Source organism: Lactuca virosa, chromosome 5 (assembly GCF_052849685.1).
Source record: "Lactuca virosa cultivar CGN04683 chromosome 5, Lactuca_virosa_CGN04683_v6, whole genome shotgun sequence".
Classification (NCBI taxonomy): Eukaryota; Viridiplantae; Streptophyta; class Magnoliopsida; order Asterales; family Asteraceae; genus Lactuca; species Lactuca virosa.
In genome coordinates, this window is record NC_136430.1 from 360,340,060 (window position 1) to 360,354,769 (window position 14,710).

The 14,710-nt window shown below is 31.8% G+C and overlaps 1 protein-coding gene across 1 annotated transcript; it reads right to left on the minus strand.

The window, feature by feature from the left end:
* Positions 1–351: 351 nt before the first annotated feature.
* LOC145116700 (N-terminal acetyltransferase A complex auxiliary subunit NAA15-like) lies at positions 352–7,258 on the minus strand. Its single transcript, XM_079053025.1, has 25 exons — positions 7,037–7,258; positions 5,736–5,814; positions 5,573–5,655; positions 5,322–5,471; positions 5,097–5,212; positions 4,542–4,647; positions 4,380–4,451; positions 4,170–4,285; positions 3,965–4,097; positions 3,814–3,891; positions 3,658–3,711; positions 3,457–3,582; positions 3,287–3,382; positions 3,066–3,194; positions 2,907–2,989; positions 2,587–2,817; positions 2,373–2,505; positions 2,136–2,240; positions 1,923–2,054; positions 1,768–1,824; positions 1,583–1,680; positions 1,429–1,487; positions 1,189–1,303; positions 1,013–1,113; positions 352–784 (listed from the first exon to the last, which is right to left on the minus strand). Exons 1-25 carry the CDS (start codon positions 7,085–7,087, stop codon positions 618–620), a joined length of 2,670 nt encoding a protein of 889 aa, XP_078909151.1. The 5' UTR covers positions 7,088–7,258; the 3' UTR covers positions 352–617.
* Positions 7,259–14,710: the final 7,452 nt, after the last annotated feature.

Consider the following 14,710-nt stretch of genomic DNA (forward strand, 5'->3'; position numbering starts at 1 on the left):
TGCCCTAATCTTTGAAAGACCGGAGTTCTCTTCTTGCCCTGCACCGTCTTCCATTCATCTTTTGCCATTCACCAAAAATAAATAAATAAATAAATAAAATAAAATCACAGAGCCACCGCCAGCATTTGATCCTGCCGGAAGGGTGGATCCTGCTAAAAAATTTATAACCCAGCGGATCGGATATTGACCATCAACAACTTATTAAAAAAAAAAAAAGAGAATAATTTGTGATTATTTCCGTTCCCTTCAATTTGATTCCACATCAGAATGAGAATGCTATAATAAACAAATAAAAGAAATACATTACCATTTAATTGCAAAAAGCCAACATTTCTGAGACAAAGTCTAGAATCACTCAAAAATCATGCCAAAATTTTTGAAAATAAATATAGCATTTATACAACATAAAGAGACATAAGAAGTAAATTATACACATTTTCAAGGGAATCATGATCCCATGAAGAAAAGAAACAGCTTTGAAAATAACAAAAAATAGTAGTCACTCCAAGATATGTGGAGTTTTTTTTTTTCTCATGGGGTCAGGAAACTTTATCCTACAACCGCAACATAATTTAATCCTACAACTTGTGATTTTTAAGTGGTTGTGTTGTGTTGTGTTAGATGATTGCTAAATTCTTCATTGCATCTAACTTTTCTATTTTACCATTTGATATTCCCCCGTTTTCTTCAGCTTTAGAAGCAGCAGCATTTGTTTGAGTGGAGCACAGGCTCCCTTCAAAGTAGGTTGAGTATGGAAATTCTTCTCCACATCGCTTTTTCCATCCTACAAAAGAAATAGCAACATACTTCTATTATTATAGCATTCTACTTTTTTTTTTTGTTATTAGGACTTGTATTTTTGAAAAAGCCACTCAATTATAGGATTGTACTTTCAAACTTTTTCTTATTTGGGCGTTGAAAAATTCAATGAAAGTATGTTTGCTAATTCTTGCATTTAAATGATAAAATATTTAAGGAAAAAGCAAAAAAAAAAAAAAAAAAAAAGGCTTACTCAGAGCAGCATCCCGATCATCAAAAGTAGAGACCAAAATCTTGTGAACTGCAACACAGTCTTTGAGCTTCCATTCTTTCATGGATCCAAGTGATCCGTTACTAATTCAGGGGCAAAACAGACATTTAAGCATGTGTAACCCTGATTTTATTTAATGTAGGGTAGGGTGGGGTTACCTTGAAATGGGGGAGTTATTGAGTGATTCTTGGATCAAAGTGATTGCTTCTGCCTTTTTGTTTGGTTCTAAACAATATATCATTTCAGCTACAGCTGCTCTGTGCATCAATGAATCTACAAAATCACCAACAAACCAACTCTCTTAAATAAAAAAGAAAAAGACAAGCATTTATTATTTAATAATATATATTACTTTAAAGAAACAGGTGTGAGCAGGATTTTTTTGTAACAAATGTTACCTTTATGTTGCTCAAAGAAAACAGTGTTTGCCTCCATTAGAGATTTACCATGCAGCTGACTAGAAAAAAGAAAAAGACAAAATACTTAATAATAATAATAACAAATGACTTGTAGAAACAAGGACAAAGGAGCATGAATTATAAAAAAAATTACCTGAAACTTGGTCTTTCTGCTTCTAATACACCAGAAATAAGTTTTTCAGAATCAGTTGTAGGAACAGGCCTTGATGCCACTTTATGGAAGAATCTTATCTGTGAAAGTGAAACCCACAATTAAAATTATAATTTTATTGAATAAAATCTAAAACTTTATGATGCAAAATAAAATATGACACATACCAAGCAGCGATGAGAGTCTGGATTTTCAGCATCTAGTTGTACCAAGTGCTTCAAAGCCTTCACAAAATAGAAAAGTCATTAAAAATTTAGGATTTAAATCCTAATAATATAATATAGTATCACAATTCACAAATATTAGTATATTATATTATTACCTGTAGGGCAAGCAAAATCTTTTGCTTTCTGATATTAACTTCAAAAGAAAGCAGATGTGTCTCCAAGTGATCAGGTGAATGCTTCTGAAGAAGTTTCAGATACTTTCCAGCTTCCATTAAAGGATCTTCAACCTAGTTCATATACAAAACGTAATATCAATATACATATATATAATATTTTAATATGAATGAATAAATGATATTAGTAAAAACCTGCAATAATTTCTCTCCATTTGGATCCGGATCAACCGTCTTAACATTTCTTTTCCCATATTTGGAAACACCAACATTAGCTTCCTCATTCTTCACTTCCGCCTCCTGAACAACCAACCATTAAAACATATATATATATATATATATATATATATATATATATATATATATATATATATATATATATGTGTCATGCACAAGGGCAAAACCGTAAAATCACATGAAAACAAAATATACCTTTTTTGCCCTAGCTTCAGCCTTCCTCTGTTTTTGCCTCAGTTTCTTCTTTTGTGAAGCAGGCATTTTTGCCAGCTCATCATCTTCTTCGGTTGATGATGTTGGAGGAGAATCATACAACTTGATATAACATCTGTATAACAACATTAACTAAAAAACTTAGGAACAAGAAATTATAATATAAATAAAAAAATAAAAAAAAGGTTTGATTGACCTTATAGCTCCAGCAGCTGCCTTGCGAAAATAAGCATGAGCATGAAGACGATCTTGGAATCTTAACATTTCAATATAAGCACGAAGAGTCATTTTTCTTAAACAATAAGAATGGAAATCAAATTGGTCTTCTGTTATATCTGCATAATGTTTCTCAACACCCAAAAACTTTTTTAATGCACGTCCAACCTCATTTTGCCTCAAATAACTTTCTCCAGAAGCAAGTTCATACCTTTTTATTAAAAAAAATATATATCAATACATTTTATTAGAAAGGTAAAAGATATAAATTCCAGCATAAAGTTTGTAACAAGGACTAACCACATGCACTGCATGTCATGAAGATTATTATGTTGATCACCATCTTTTGTGAAGAGTACAGCCGTCTTTTCCGCAAGTGAAACCTGTGAAAACATCATGTCAAAAGTTAGAAAAAACAAATAACTAAATAACTAAATAAAATATATTTGGATTTTGGACCTGATCAGCCTGAAGCATTCTTTTAACACATTGACTATTTACATAACGATCTGCAAGATCCATGCATCTAGCTTCATCTGCCAATGCAGCTGCTGCTGCAAAGTCTCCAGCATGCTTTAGTATCTTGCTCTGTACAAAAATATATTAAAATAAAATGTCAATAGTCATTATAATTCATTAAAACTTTTTCTCTCACAATGAATCTGTTTCATTAAGCAGACCTTGACAGAGTATAAATCAATAACAGTTGGAGTATGTTGCATGGCTTCCTCGATTTTCACAAGTGCCACATCATACTGACCCCGTCTGTCATAATGCTGCATTACAACCACATAAGAATAAGAATATGAAATTTTATAAAAGTTTATACAGAATTATAGTAGAAACAAACCTGAGCCAAATAAAATAATGTCCACATAAGCGTTGAAGGTGGCTCTTTTTCTGACTTTCCAGGGTATCCACCTGTCTTTTTAAGTGATTCTTCCAAACCAAGCACCAATTTTTCAAGAATATTAGCCTGTAAAAAAGGTGAATAATATATGTCAGAAATAATAATGCAAGAAAGTATTAAAACGTTTAATTAGGCACAAACCTTGCCAGGATGATCATACAGAGGAGAAAGATCAGAAAACAGTGATGGGACTCCCTGCATTTGTCATTGATACAAGTATAAATTTAAATAAAAAAGGAAAGATCATAATTCATAAATGGAAAATAGATCTTAAAAAGAAGCAAAGTATGAGTGTACCTTTGTTAAGAGAGGCCTGATATAACTATCTGCTGCATCACGAAACTTTTCAGCAACAAGAAAATCTAGTGGGATCCTCTAAAAGAAAATGTTGTGAGTTAGATAATCTAATTGGCATAAAAAATAGAGATATTATAAATTTTTTAATCACCTTAACAGCAGAAGACCAGGTGTATTGTTCCCCAAGAGATTTATAGAGAGCATCCAACTTATCTATTTCATCAGAGGAATATTGACCAGTCTTCGAGTGTAGCCCAACACATTTTTGTAATCCTTCATAGTATCTGAATAAAAAAGGATCAATTAATTTTGGATTTTTACAAATTTTATGAAGTAAGAGGAATATTGGAGTCTACTTGTAGTTGTCAGGATTCATTGCAAGCAGCACCCTGTACAACTTTTCACCTTCCTCAAAAGAATTAAGCTTCACAAGGAGAGAAACCTCCTCTTCCTTGTAGGATAATCTATCAACCTATTATAAGTTATAACAAAGAATCTATTGTTATCAAATGAAGCCAAGTATTCATGTCTTACAAAGTAAGTTGTAAGTATAAAAATAAACTTACAATCTTGAACTCTTTTTTTCGCAACTCCTTTAGAGCTTTCTCTAGAAGCCCACATTCCTCCAATAAAGATATCTGGACAATAGAAAATTATAAGAAGATAAGTAAGGCTCATTTTTATGAAGGTTTTATGCAGATTGCATTATTATTTATCACAAATATTACCTTGTATAACAGCATTTCCCCATGCTCACAACGTTCGTTTTCTGGAGGATAATCATCCTCAAGAGTTCCTTCATATGCTTCCAGGATATCAATTGCTTTCGATGCACTTGTAAAACACCCATAAAGAAGTTATAAAATTTACACTTTATTAATAAAATGAAAAGTTATAATACAATGTTACTTACAATCTTTTAGAACTCACAATTTAATAATCAAAAGAGAGGTAATATTCATAGAACCAACTTATAGATGTGAATCTATGCATAGTTGGTTTACATTAAAATGCCTCTTTGAGCACTGTGGTGTAAATACTAATAATAATAGCAAAAGTTGGAATAAAAAAATAAACGCCATGTACTAAGTGTAAGATAACAAGAATGCATACATAATATTTACAGAATGATTCTGAAATTATCCATAAAAACAGAGACAGACACAGGGCACAAACAAGAAACTTTTACAGGCATACAAAGATCTTATAAATAATAAAAAGATCACAAAAGTAACATTTTAATACATTATTTTTTTGAAAAAAGACAAACGCCCACAACTTACTTTGAGTTTAAATGATGAGAAACAGCAAAACCAATCCAATTCATCCGATGATTAGGTTTCAAAGTCAGCAATTGCTGTCTAGTTTCAACAAAACCTGCCAAATCACGCATTTGTGCCTAAAATCGAGTGGGAAAAGGCACCATTACACAATTGTATCAGTGAAAATCTTACATAGATAATAACTCCTTTTATTGTAAAGATATATATATATTATATTATAGATACCTGTAAAAGTGATAGGTCTCTAAGTATTTCAATGTTGTCAGGATCTATCCTCAGAGCATTCCTATAACATTTTATTGCCTCTCTGTACTCTCTGTCTGACCGATACAGAAGACCATAGACATGCCAACAAACATGGCTTTTCAAATCATTCTACAATTGAGTAAGTGAATAAACATTATGACAATGTAAATGATATAAAAAAATAATTTCAAATAAAAATACTCAAAAGTTAAATTTAGAAGTTATCCAACCTTCAATCCCAGTCTTACAAGCTCATATGCTTCTGGCTTTCGGTCCATGCAGTTCAATGTTAATCCCTTCATTGAAAGAGTTTCTATTGACAAGAAAAGTAATAAAGATGAGAAGCAATTTAGAGGTCAGAGTATTATTCAATAATGAACACAGCTCACAAACCTCCATGATCTGGGAACTTCTTCAAGATAGCATCTGCAGCCTTCAGCCCCTTTTTATACTGTTTTGTTTCATATGATTTCTGACAAAGAGACAATCAACAGAGCATGCATCATTTCCCCAGTAAACAACTCAATACATAGTGGTTAACACTTGTGATAGGATCAAAGATTGTCCTAAATAATATCAAGATGAATTTGTATAACCTAGAACTACACGCAGTTTATTTATTGAGCTTAAATTAAGGGTTGAGATAAGGTGTAGGGAAATCAATATGGTTTTAAACAAGAGAGATCATCAAAAATTAGACAGCTTATGAGAAGACAAAGGGTGCATGAAACCGACATCAACATATCTTTAATGATGTAGAAAAGATGCAGGATATTGTGCATTCAGGCTTCTTTTTTGTAGAAATGCTTTCAGTTAGATTAGTTTTGTACTTGATCAATATAGGTCAAGGGCACATCAAAAAAGTCAATAGCTAATTAGTCTCACCAAGAGTCTAATGTCCTTAGACAAAAAATTAAACAATGATAAGAGAGGAAGAGGTCTGAAAACTTAAAACAGGAAAAGTATTGGAGGGATATTTGAGGGCATTGAACATCCAATGAGTTGATGTTATATAGAAGTACATGATGTTCTCATTGACATTAAACAATTAGGGTTCACTTCTTAGTGTTTTCTTTTTGAGTTCTACTGTTTTAGATTTCTTCTATGGTCATTTTTAACCAACCCCTAACTAGTTTGGGAGAAAAGGCTTGTTCTGTACTATGCATTCAGATTTTGAGGTTTGGTAGTGCTTCTGAAACGAAACCACTAGTCCAGTTAGCTAGCTGCACAATAAACTGTTTCCAGTAAATTGTAAGAAACTTCACCACGCTGACTCCAGCTGTTACATAATCTTTGCGGATAAACTATAGCATCTGATCCCAACTCAGTCGTATTTCACTGGACTTCCAAGTGACATTAACCTTAAGTTTTCATCGACAAAAAAGTAAAAAAATTTCCACAATTCATTCAATGTGATAAACCAAAACACCTTAGTAATCAATGAAACCAACATCCAGCCATTCTCCTGAACCCAAAGCTAATCAAGATTACAGAAAAATCGTATGTTTACGTTAATTCGAGACACATACTTAAGAATTTACAATTTACGATCCAAAATCTTCACAATACAAGACTAACTAGTCAACAATACAATTTCTTTCATGCACATAAAGATAACTAGGGTTTTAAATAGTGGGGAGGAAGATATTACGAATTGGCAAAGTTATTAAACTCATTAAGATTGTAGAGCTTACGACGATGAGCTTGAAGAGGTTGGCCTCTTTAGGAGGAAGCGAAGCGCCCATTGTTTGTGTTGCAGATTAGACGATTTGTAGAGAGAGAAAGTATGTATAGAGAATGAGAGTAGAGAGAGATTTGATAGTTTTTGAGGGTTTATAAGGCGACGTGTGATGTGAAAGAGATGGGGTGAAAGGGGTGACTGGTGGCGTTTATCTTCTGCAACCCTACTCACAAAAGAAAATTAAGGGAGCGGAGGTGCAAAGGGTGCGTTTATAATTTCCACTTCTTAAAGGGTGTATTCGTAAGTTCCATTTCTTAAAGAGTGTGTTTGTAATTTCTATTTCTTAAAAATATATATATTACAGTAAAATATTTAATTAAGTGTATCAAATATTTTAGACTATTGGATTTACCGATTTATTCAAGCACCAAAACAAACTTAAGATGGACACTACCGTGCATATGAAGCTTGGGAATCAGCTTCGGGGAGAGCATTCTCGTCGGGAACACGAGCCCATCGGCTATAAACTTAAAGGCATGTTTGGTACGGAGCGTTTGATAGTTTCTAGCTTCCAGCGTTTGACAAAACGCTCCGTTTTGAACAGAAGTCTCGTTTGGCACTACAAATTAGGGGTGAGCAAAAACCGCACCGCAACTAAAATTAACCGTAAAAACCGCAGCCGCAATAAAAACCGATTGTGAGGTTTTCTGTTTTTCAAAAACCGCAAATTTGCGGTGCGGTGCGGTTATTAGTTTTCAAAAACCGCAAAAAAACCGCACCGCACCACATATATTATATACAACTTTTTTTATTAATTATTAATATATTAAATATTAAAAATAAGACAAGTTTCATGAATGAAAGATGAATAAAATACTAGAAGACAAAAGTATGGTTTTTTGTTATGTTTAACTTTGAAAAATGGTGAAATTAGACAACTTTAAGAAATTTATTGTTAATTACTATTGATTTGACGTTTTTAAGATATTAATTGTTTGTGATTTAAGTTAATTGTCTTATACATTATAGTTTTTTATTATTACAAGTAATATGTTTGAACTCTTAAAACCGTTTGAGCTCTAAACTGTGGTTAAAAACCACACAAAATAACCGCACCAAATCCATGCGGTTAATAACCACAACACAGAAAAAACAAAACCGCACCGTAAAAATAACCGCACTAAGCGGTTTTGAAAATGGATTAACCGCATTTGCGGTTAGTGGTGAGGTTTTGGCTAATAACCGCACCGCGCTCACCCCTACTACAAATAATCACAGTTTGTGTCTAACTAATATGTGTGTAGCACTGCGTTTTCAACTTTATCTAATACGTGTAACACTCTCGTTAATGGCAACAGTTGATCAAGCTACATTACTTCTTCTTTTTTTAAGATATTGTAAGTTCAAGCGGGCCAATAAATAGAAGAACCCATGTTCACAAAGACCGTGAAGCTACACATGATTGTCTAATGAATTATTACTTCATTGCAAATCATGTATTTGGTGTTGAGGCATTCAGAAGAAGGTTCCATATGCGAAGAGAATTATTCATATGAATAGTGATGATATCATAACACATGAAATGTTGTTTAGATTAACCCGTGATTCTATGATCTATTGATCTTAAGAAGTTTTACTTCGTTACATAAGTGAACATATACAATGTGTCAATTAACATATAGGACAATTGACGGCGTGCATGATGAGTACTTGAATATATCTGAAAGAACTTCATGTGAAATTATATAATACTGTTGTGAAAATATTATTCAACTGTATGGAAAAAAATATTTGTGTAAAACCAACTTTGCGTAACATACAACTTTTATATGTCGTACATGAATCCAAACATAGATTTTCTGAAAATGTTAGGTAGTATTGATTTCATACATTCGGTATGGAGGAATTGTCCAATGGCATGGTTAGGTCAATACATCAGAGGTGATTACGAGCATCTAAGGATTATGCTTGAAGTTTTTGCCTTGCAAGATTTACGGATTTGACATGCATTCTTTGGATTCATCAGTTCCAACAACAATATCAACATTCTCCATCAATCGTCATTATTCGAGAAATAAGTATATAAACCACACCCAAATGTGTATTTCATGTTAATGGAGTACAATACAAGCGTAAGTATTATCTTGCTGATGAGACATAACCCCTTTTGGTTACTTTTGTGAAAACATATACCTATCCAAGTGGTGAAAAATGAAACAAGTTCAAGGTAACACAAATAAATCAACAAGAAAGGACATTAAACGGGTTTTTGGCATACTAAAAATTTGTTAGGGTATACTTACATTCCCAACACATGTTGCTTCCAAGAAAAATTAGGAAAATGATGTACATTTGCATTAATTTTACACAATATATTTTTAGAATATAAAGATGCAACACTATGTCATGATCACATGATTGACCCTCCAACCTATCAGGAAGTAAATAAATATATTCTTAGGAATTGGGTTACCAACAAACCCACCACAACATTCGATCAAATCTTATGAAACATATTGCAACTGCCTACATTCCAAACCTTGACAACTAAATTTATTTTTTCTTTTATTTTTCTTATTAAATTATGTCTTTTCTGTTATTTACCATGTATTTTGTTTTAAATAAATGTTGTTTTAATTTATTATTTTATGTTTTTTGAATTAATATCATGTATTTTTAATTGGTTTTTGTTTGTTTTAAATATTTTTATTTAAAATATAGTTTAGGGATGGATAAATGACAATTTCTATAGGCGTGTTCGACAAAAATAGTTGCTAGCGGGTAGCTTCTAGCTAGTAGCATTTTGTTAAACGCAACGTGAAGTAGCATTTATATTTGAAATGTTTTGTTTAAACTAAACGCTAGAAGCTTGTAGTGTCAAACGAGACTTTCTGTTCAAAACGGAGCGTTTTGTCAAACGCTAGAAGCTAGAAGCTCTCAAACGTTCTGTGCCGAACACGTCCTATGTGTTTAAAAAAAATGGAAAGCATGAGAGTGAGTGTTAGAGAGAAAGAAGTTGATATAACGTTGATTTGGCTTAGGGAAAAGAAGGATAACATGGATAATGTAATAATCCGTATTTTTCATAAAATATTAACACAAGATTTCTGGAAAATATTAGAGTATTCTACATCATGTACAAAACCATAGTTTCAAAAATCTTTAAAAGTATTTACAAAAAATACATACGGGTGTAACAATCATATCCTAACCACAATTAAAACAACAATAAATAAAGCATGTGACAAAAATTCAATCCATGTTCTTGATGCTTTTAAGTCCACTCTCTCTAAGGCTTGCTACCTGAACCTGAAATACATGGAAACAATATATATCAGACAACAAGTCTAGTGAGTTATAAAATAATATAACATACATAAAACAATTTCTTATTTCACATATTTCCCATATCTAACTAGTCATATAGGTGGTCATGCATCTTTACTCTTATCAGTAAATAATTAACTGATATATGTTATTTCTACAGTTTCCAAGCAAAACTCTAGACAAACTTCTTTCTTGGGATCCCTATCTTTTATTCAATACATACATGTGCACATAGTATCATAACAACATAACATTCACACAATTTCATTTGGATAAAACATTAACATAACACATTTTATCCAACATGTCTCTATCTAACAAGGATGTAATCTACTTTCACATATTCATCTACACATACTTTAACATCAAATCTATCTAACATCATACTTTAAAGGAAAGTATAAGTCACATCTTTGAATACAATGAGAACCTACTTCCAAACCTTCTTCAAAGCTTCTTGTAAAGACTCCAACTCCTCCTTGCAACCACCTATGCCATTCACATATCAAGTCCCTTTAAACATGTCTTAAACCATTAAGAACATCATAGAGATTTTAGCTAAAAATCTTATACTTTTGGTAAAACTTCATATTGACAATCCTTTTCCAATAACCTTGCTAGACTACTCAAATTTGGCTTCGTAACACTTAATTCATAAAGTTCTTAACACATATAAACCATTTCATGATTTTCCAAAACTAGGGTTTCAAACCCTAACAATCACCACATGGATTCAAGCCTTGAAATCTTTATAAAAAATCATGTATTAACACTTGATTAAACATCAACAACAAGTTATCTAAGAGTAATATTGCACATCCAACTCAAACCCCAAAAACACAATCAAAGCTCTAAAAGATTGGTTAATGAAGAAGATGATACCTTTAGAAGTTTTTGATGTTCAATCGTTGCCACAAACACACTAGATCGCCACTTAATCTTTCCTCTTCCTCAAAATTGTCGGAGGTATGCTCTCAAAGTGATTAGGGGTGTTTTAGTTCGAGAATAAACCAAAACCGATGTTTATCTTGCTCTCAAAACCGCACTGCAACAAGCTCCTCACCACGTCGTGGTGTCTTTAAATGAGTCGTGGTATCTCCAGTTAGCATCACGATGGAAATCCATGGTAGCAACCTACTTTATCCATCACGTCGTGGTACCCATATACCACGCCGTGGTGCAAAGTACATTGCCCTCAACTTACGTAAAAAACTTACCTAAATCGCCACCTCAACTACCACGTCGTGACAAGCTAGCCACCGCGCCGCGGTAGAGCTGGAATCAGTTTTTCACATCTCTTTTAAAAGCACTTCTTCACCGATTTCTTACACCTATTAAATTTAACTCGTTCTCCATACATAATACCACATTTCCATTACTTCAAACATATAAGAAATACACAAAATGCATTTAGCATTCTACAATTCAAATATTGCCACAAGGACCAAATTGCCCTTAGACATAACATAACATCCTACAACACTTATACCATAAATTATAGGTTCTTACAGATAGATACCTACCACTTTTATGTTATGTTGAAATACAAGTTAAGGAGGTGTGGAGTATATACTCGCATATGGGTTGATTTGATTTGGACATGACAAATGTCATTATAAGAGGTTATGTCTCTTGTGGCGTCAACAGGTAACATACCCTTGCGGTACTACAAGTATAAGTCGTGAGGGATTACAAGTGCATTAAATTAGGGAAAAAAACTATTTTATTATATTCAAATATATATTAGGATTTATGGGTCGGTGGTTTATTTTAAAGAACAAAACTAACATAATTTTAGTTTATAGACTAATTGTTTTTGCTTAAACTTGAAGTTGACTTGAATTGAATTGTCATCTTGTAAATTTCATAGTAAACACTCAACAAAAAACCAAAATATTATTTAAGGAAAATGTCTTACATGATTATCGTTATAGTATGGTGTTCAAATTTATTCAACATGTTTAGGATGTATGTTTATGTTGCTACGTAGCATTCCAAATGTTTGATAGTTGGTTGGGAATGTCCTCTTCTAATGCACAAACATAAAGACATGTTGTAAAAGGTAGACAAAAGCTAGGTTATAAAGTGATATCGAGGGATGGCCGGTCCTAAGTATTTATCTATGATGCCTAAGTTAGGTGTCAATTAATAGTAATGTAAAATTGCTTAAGGCGAGAGAATTTTGGCCTCAATGATGTGTATTAAAGTTCTTATATACATGTAACATGGTACGAGTTCTTGCTTCTTTAACCAGGTTATGCGGTTGTCAGTAAGTTGTAAGGGTAGTACCCTTCAATTATAATAGTATTACATTTTTCGTGTTTCCTATGATGTTGTATGAGAATTTGTATAGGTGATTTTCTTGCCATAATTAATTGTTTTTCGGTTTGCCAGCTAGTTTGCATTCGATAAAGAAAGTCGGTCTGGAATGTTATGTTATGGGCTTACTGTGTTCAGATTGCTTTTGGTGATTTCGTATTGCCTTTATGTATGGGCTAACCCCATAGACCATTAGCTTACAAAGTAATAAGTACGACTTAATTCATATTCATAATCAAGTAATATGTATTTACAGTTAAAGATAGTTAGATAAATCTACTTTTATCTCAATAGTCAAAATTTTACATCAATTTCGTACTTAAAACTCCTATTTTGATCATTTTGACCCCATTTTTGTCTTTAAGTTAAAGAGTCGAAGTTTGTCGTGTTTTATAATTTTGACCCCAAGTTTGTATTCTTTGATTTTTTTTATAAAAAAATTAAGAACAATATAGATAAATTAAACGTGGAAATATGTCATGCTTTATAAAACTTTGTACCCGAGATAAATTAAACAGATAGTATATCAATTATTGAGGTGTGGATTCAATAAATAAAGTACATTGTTTAAACTCTCGCACACCTAAAATATTACGAGTGTTATGTGATATACTATCTGTTCAACATAGGCACTCAAGGAAGTGCAATTTACTCTTTATAACTTTATTTGTGTCGAAGAAGAAGAGAAAAAGAAAAAAAAATGAGATTTTCCGAATCATTAATGTATAAAATATGTTACCTCTTAACATTTCTTCCATCCGTAAATGTGTTGAACTAGTGGGGATATCACACGCATTGCGACGAGTTTATTAATCATATATTTTTGACATCATTTTGTAAAAAAATTATATATATACTTCTATATTTTCTTCTTACTTATCCTCCTACTCATATAAAATTATGACATGTTGATACCACTAAATTTTCTTTTAATTAAATTTTTTTTTGGTTTCTAGACTTGTGTGAGTAATATAATATTTAATTTCTATGTTTGTAATGTTCTCTTATGTTTTTACGATTTATGTAATTTTGTTATCACATGAGGAGCATTACTCATATACACTATTTAATTTCTATGTTTGTAATGTTCTCTTATGTTTTTACGATTTATGTAATTTTGTTATCACATGAGGAGCATTACTCATATACACATGGACCATTTATATAGTATCGCTACTGCACATACAACGTGGCTTTCTATAACATTGTTTTACACAAGGACCATTATTGTAATTGTATTTTATATAATTTTGCTATTACACCAAGGAGCATTACTTTAATGTTGTCATATTTATGGACCATTTATGTAATATCATATTACGCATGGACCATTTATATAAATATCGCTATTACATAGGACCTTTTTATTGTCTTAAACAAGGACCATTACTTTAATTGTATTTTATATAAAGACCATTACTTTAATTGTAGTTTATATGAAGACTTTTAAAATTTTGCTATTAGAAAGGAAGCATTTCTATAACTTTATCTTAGAGACCATTTTTATAACTTTATCATACTTAATAACCATTACATAAATGATTTTTTACCTAAGGATGATTTCTGTACTTTTTTTTTTTCCATATTTAAGACCATTAGATAGTTAGACAGGAGAAATGTAACTATGTCATACTTAAGGACGACCATATAATTTTTTTTACAGACATTATTTCTGTACCTTTATCATACTAAAACACCCTTATATGTATTTACAATTCTTTACAGCAAAATTAAATGAACAAATGTTTATTTCGGACGAAATGAAGTCTCGATAAAACAAACGGTTAAATATAGCATTTGGTTATAACTATAACAAAATTAAAAATGTCAATAATAATATGAACACTTAAATACTTGACTTAAAAAAATTATAAAATTCTAAAATAAAAAAATATATATTTGATAAACAATGATATAGATTGTTAAATACTTTTTTATATAGACAACTTCAAAAAAGGGGTTGATTTTATTATTGCAATTTTAACTGCCTAAAGAAGAGGTCAGACAACTGCATACCAATAACAAACCCAAACACCCAGCA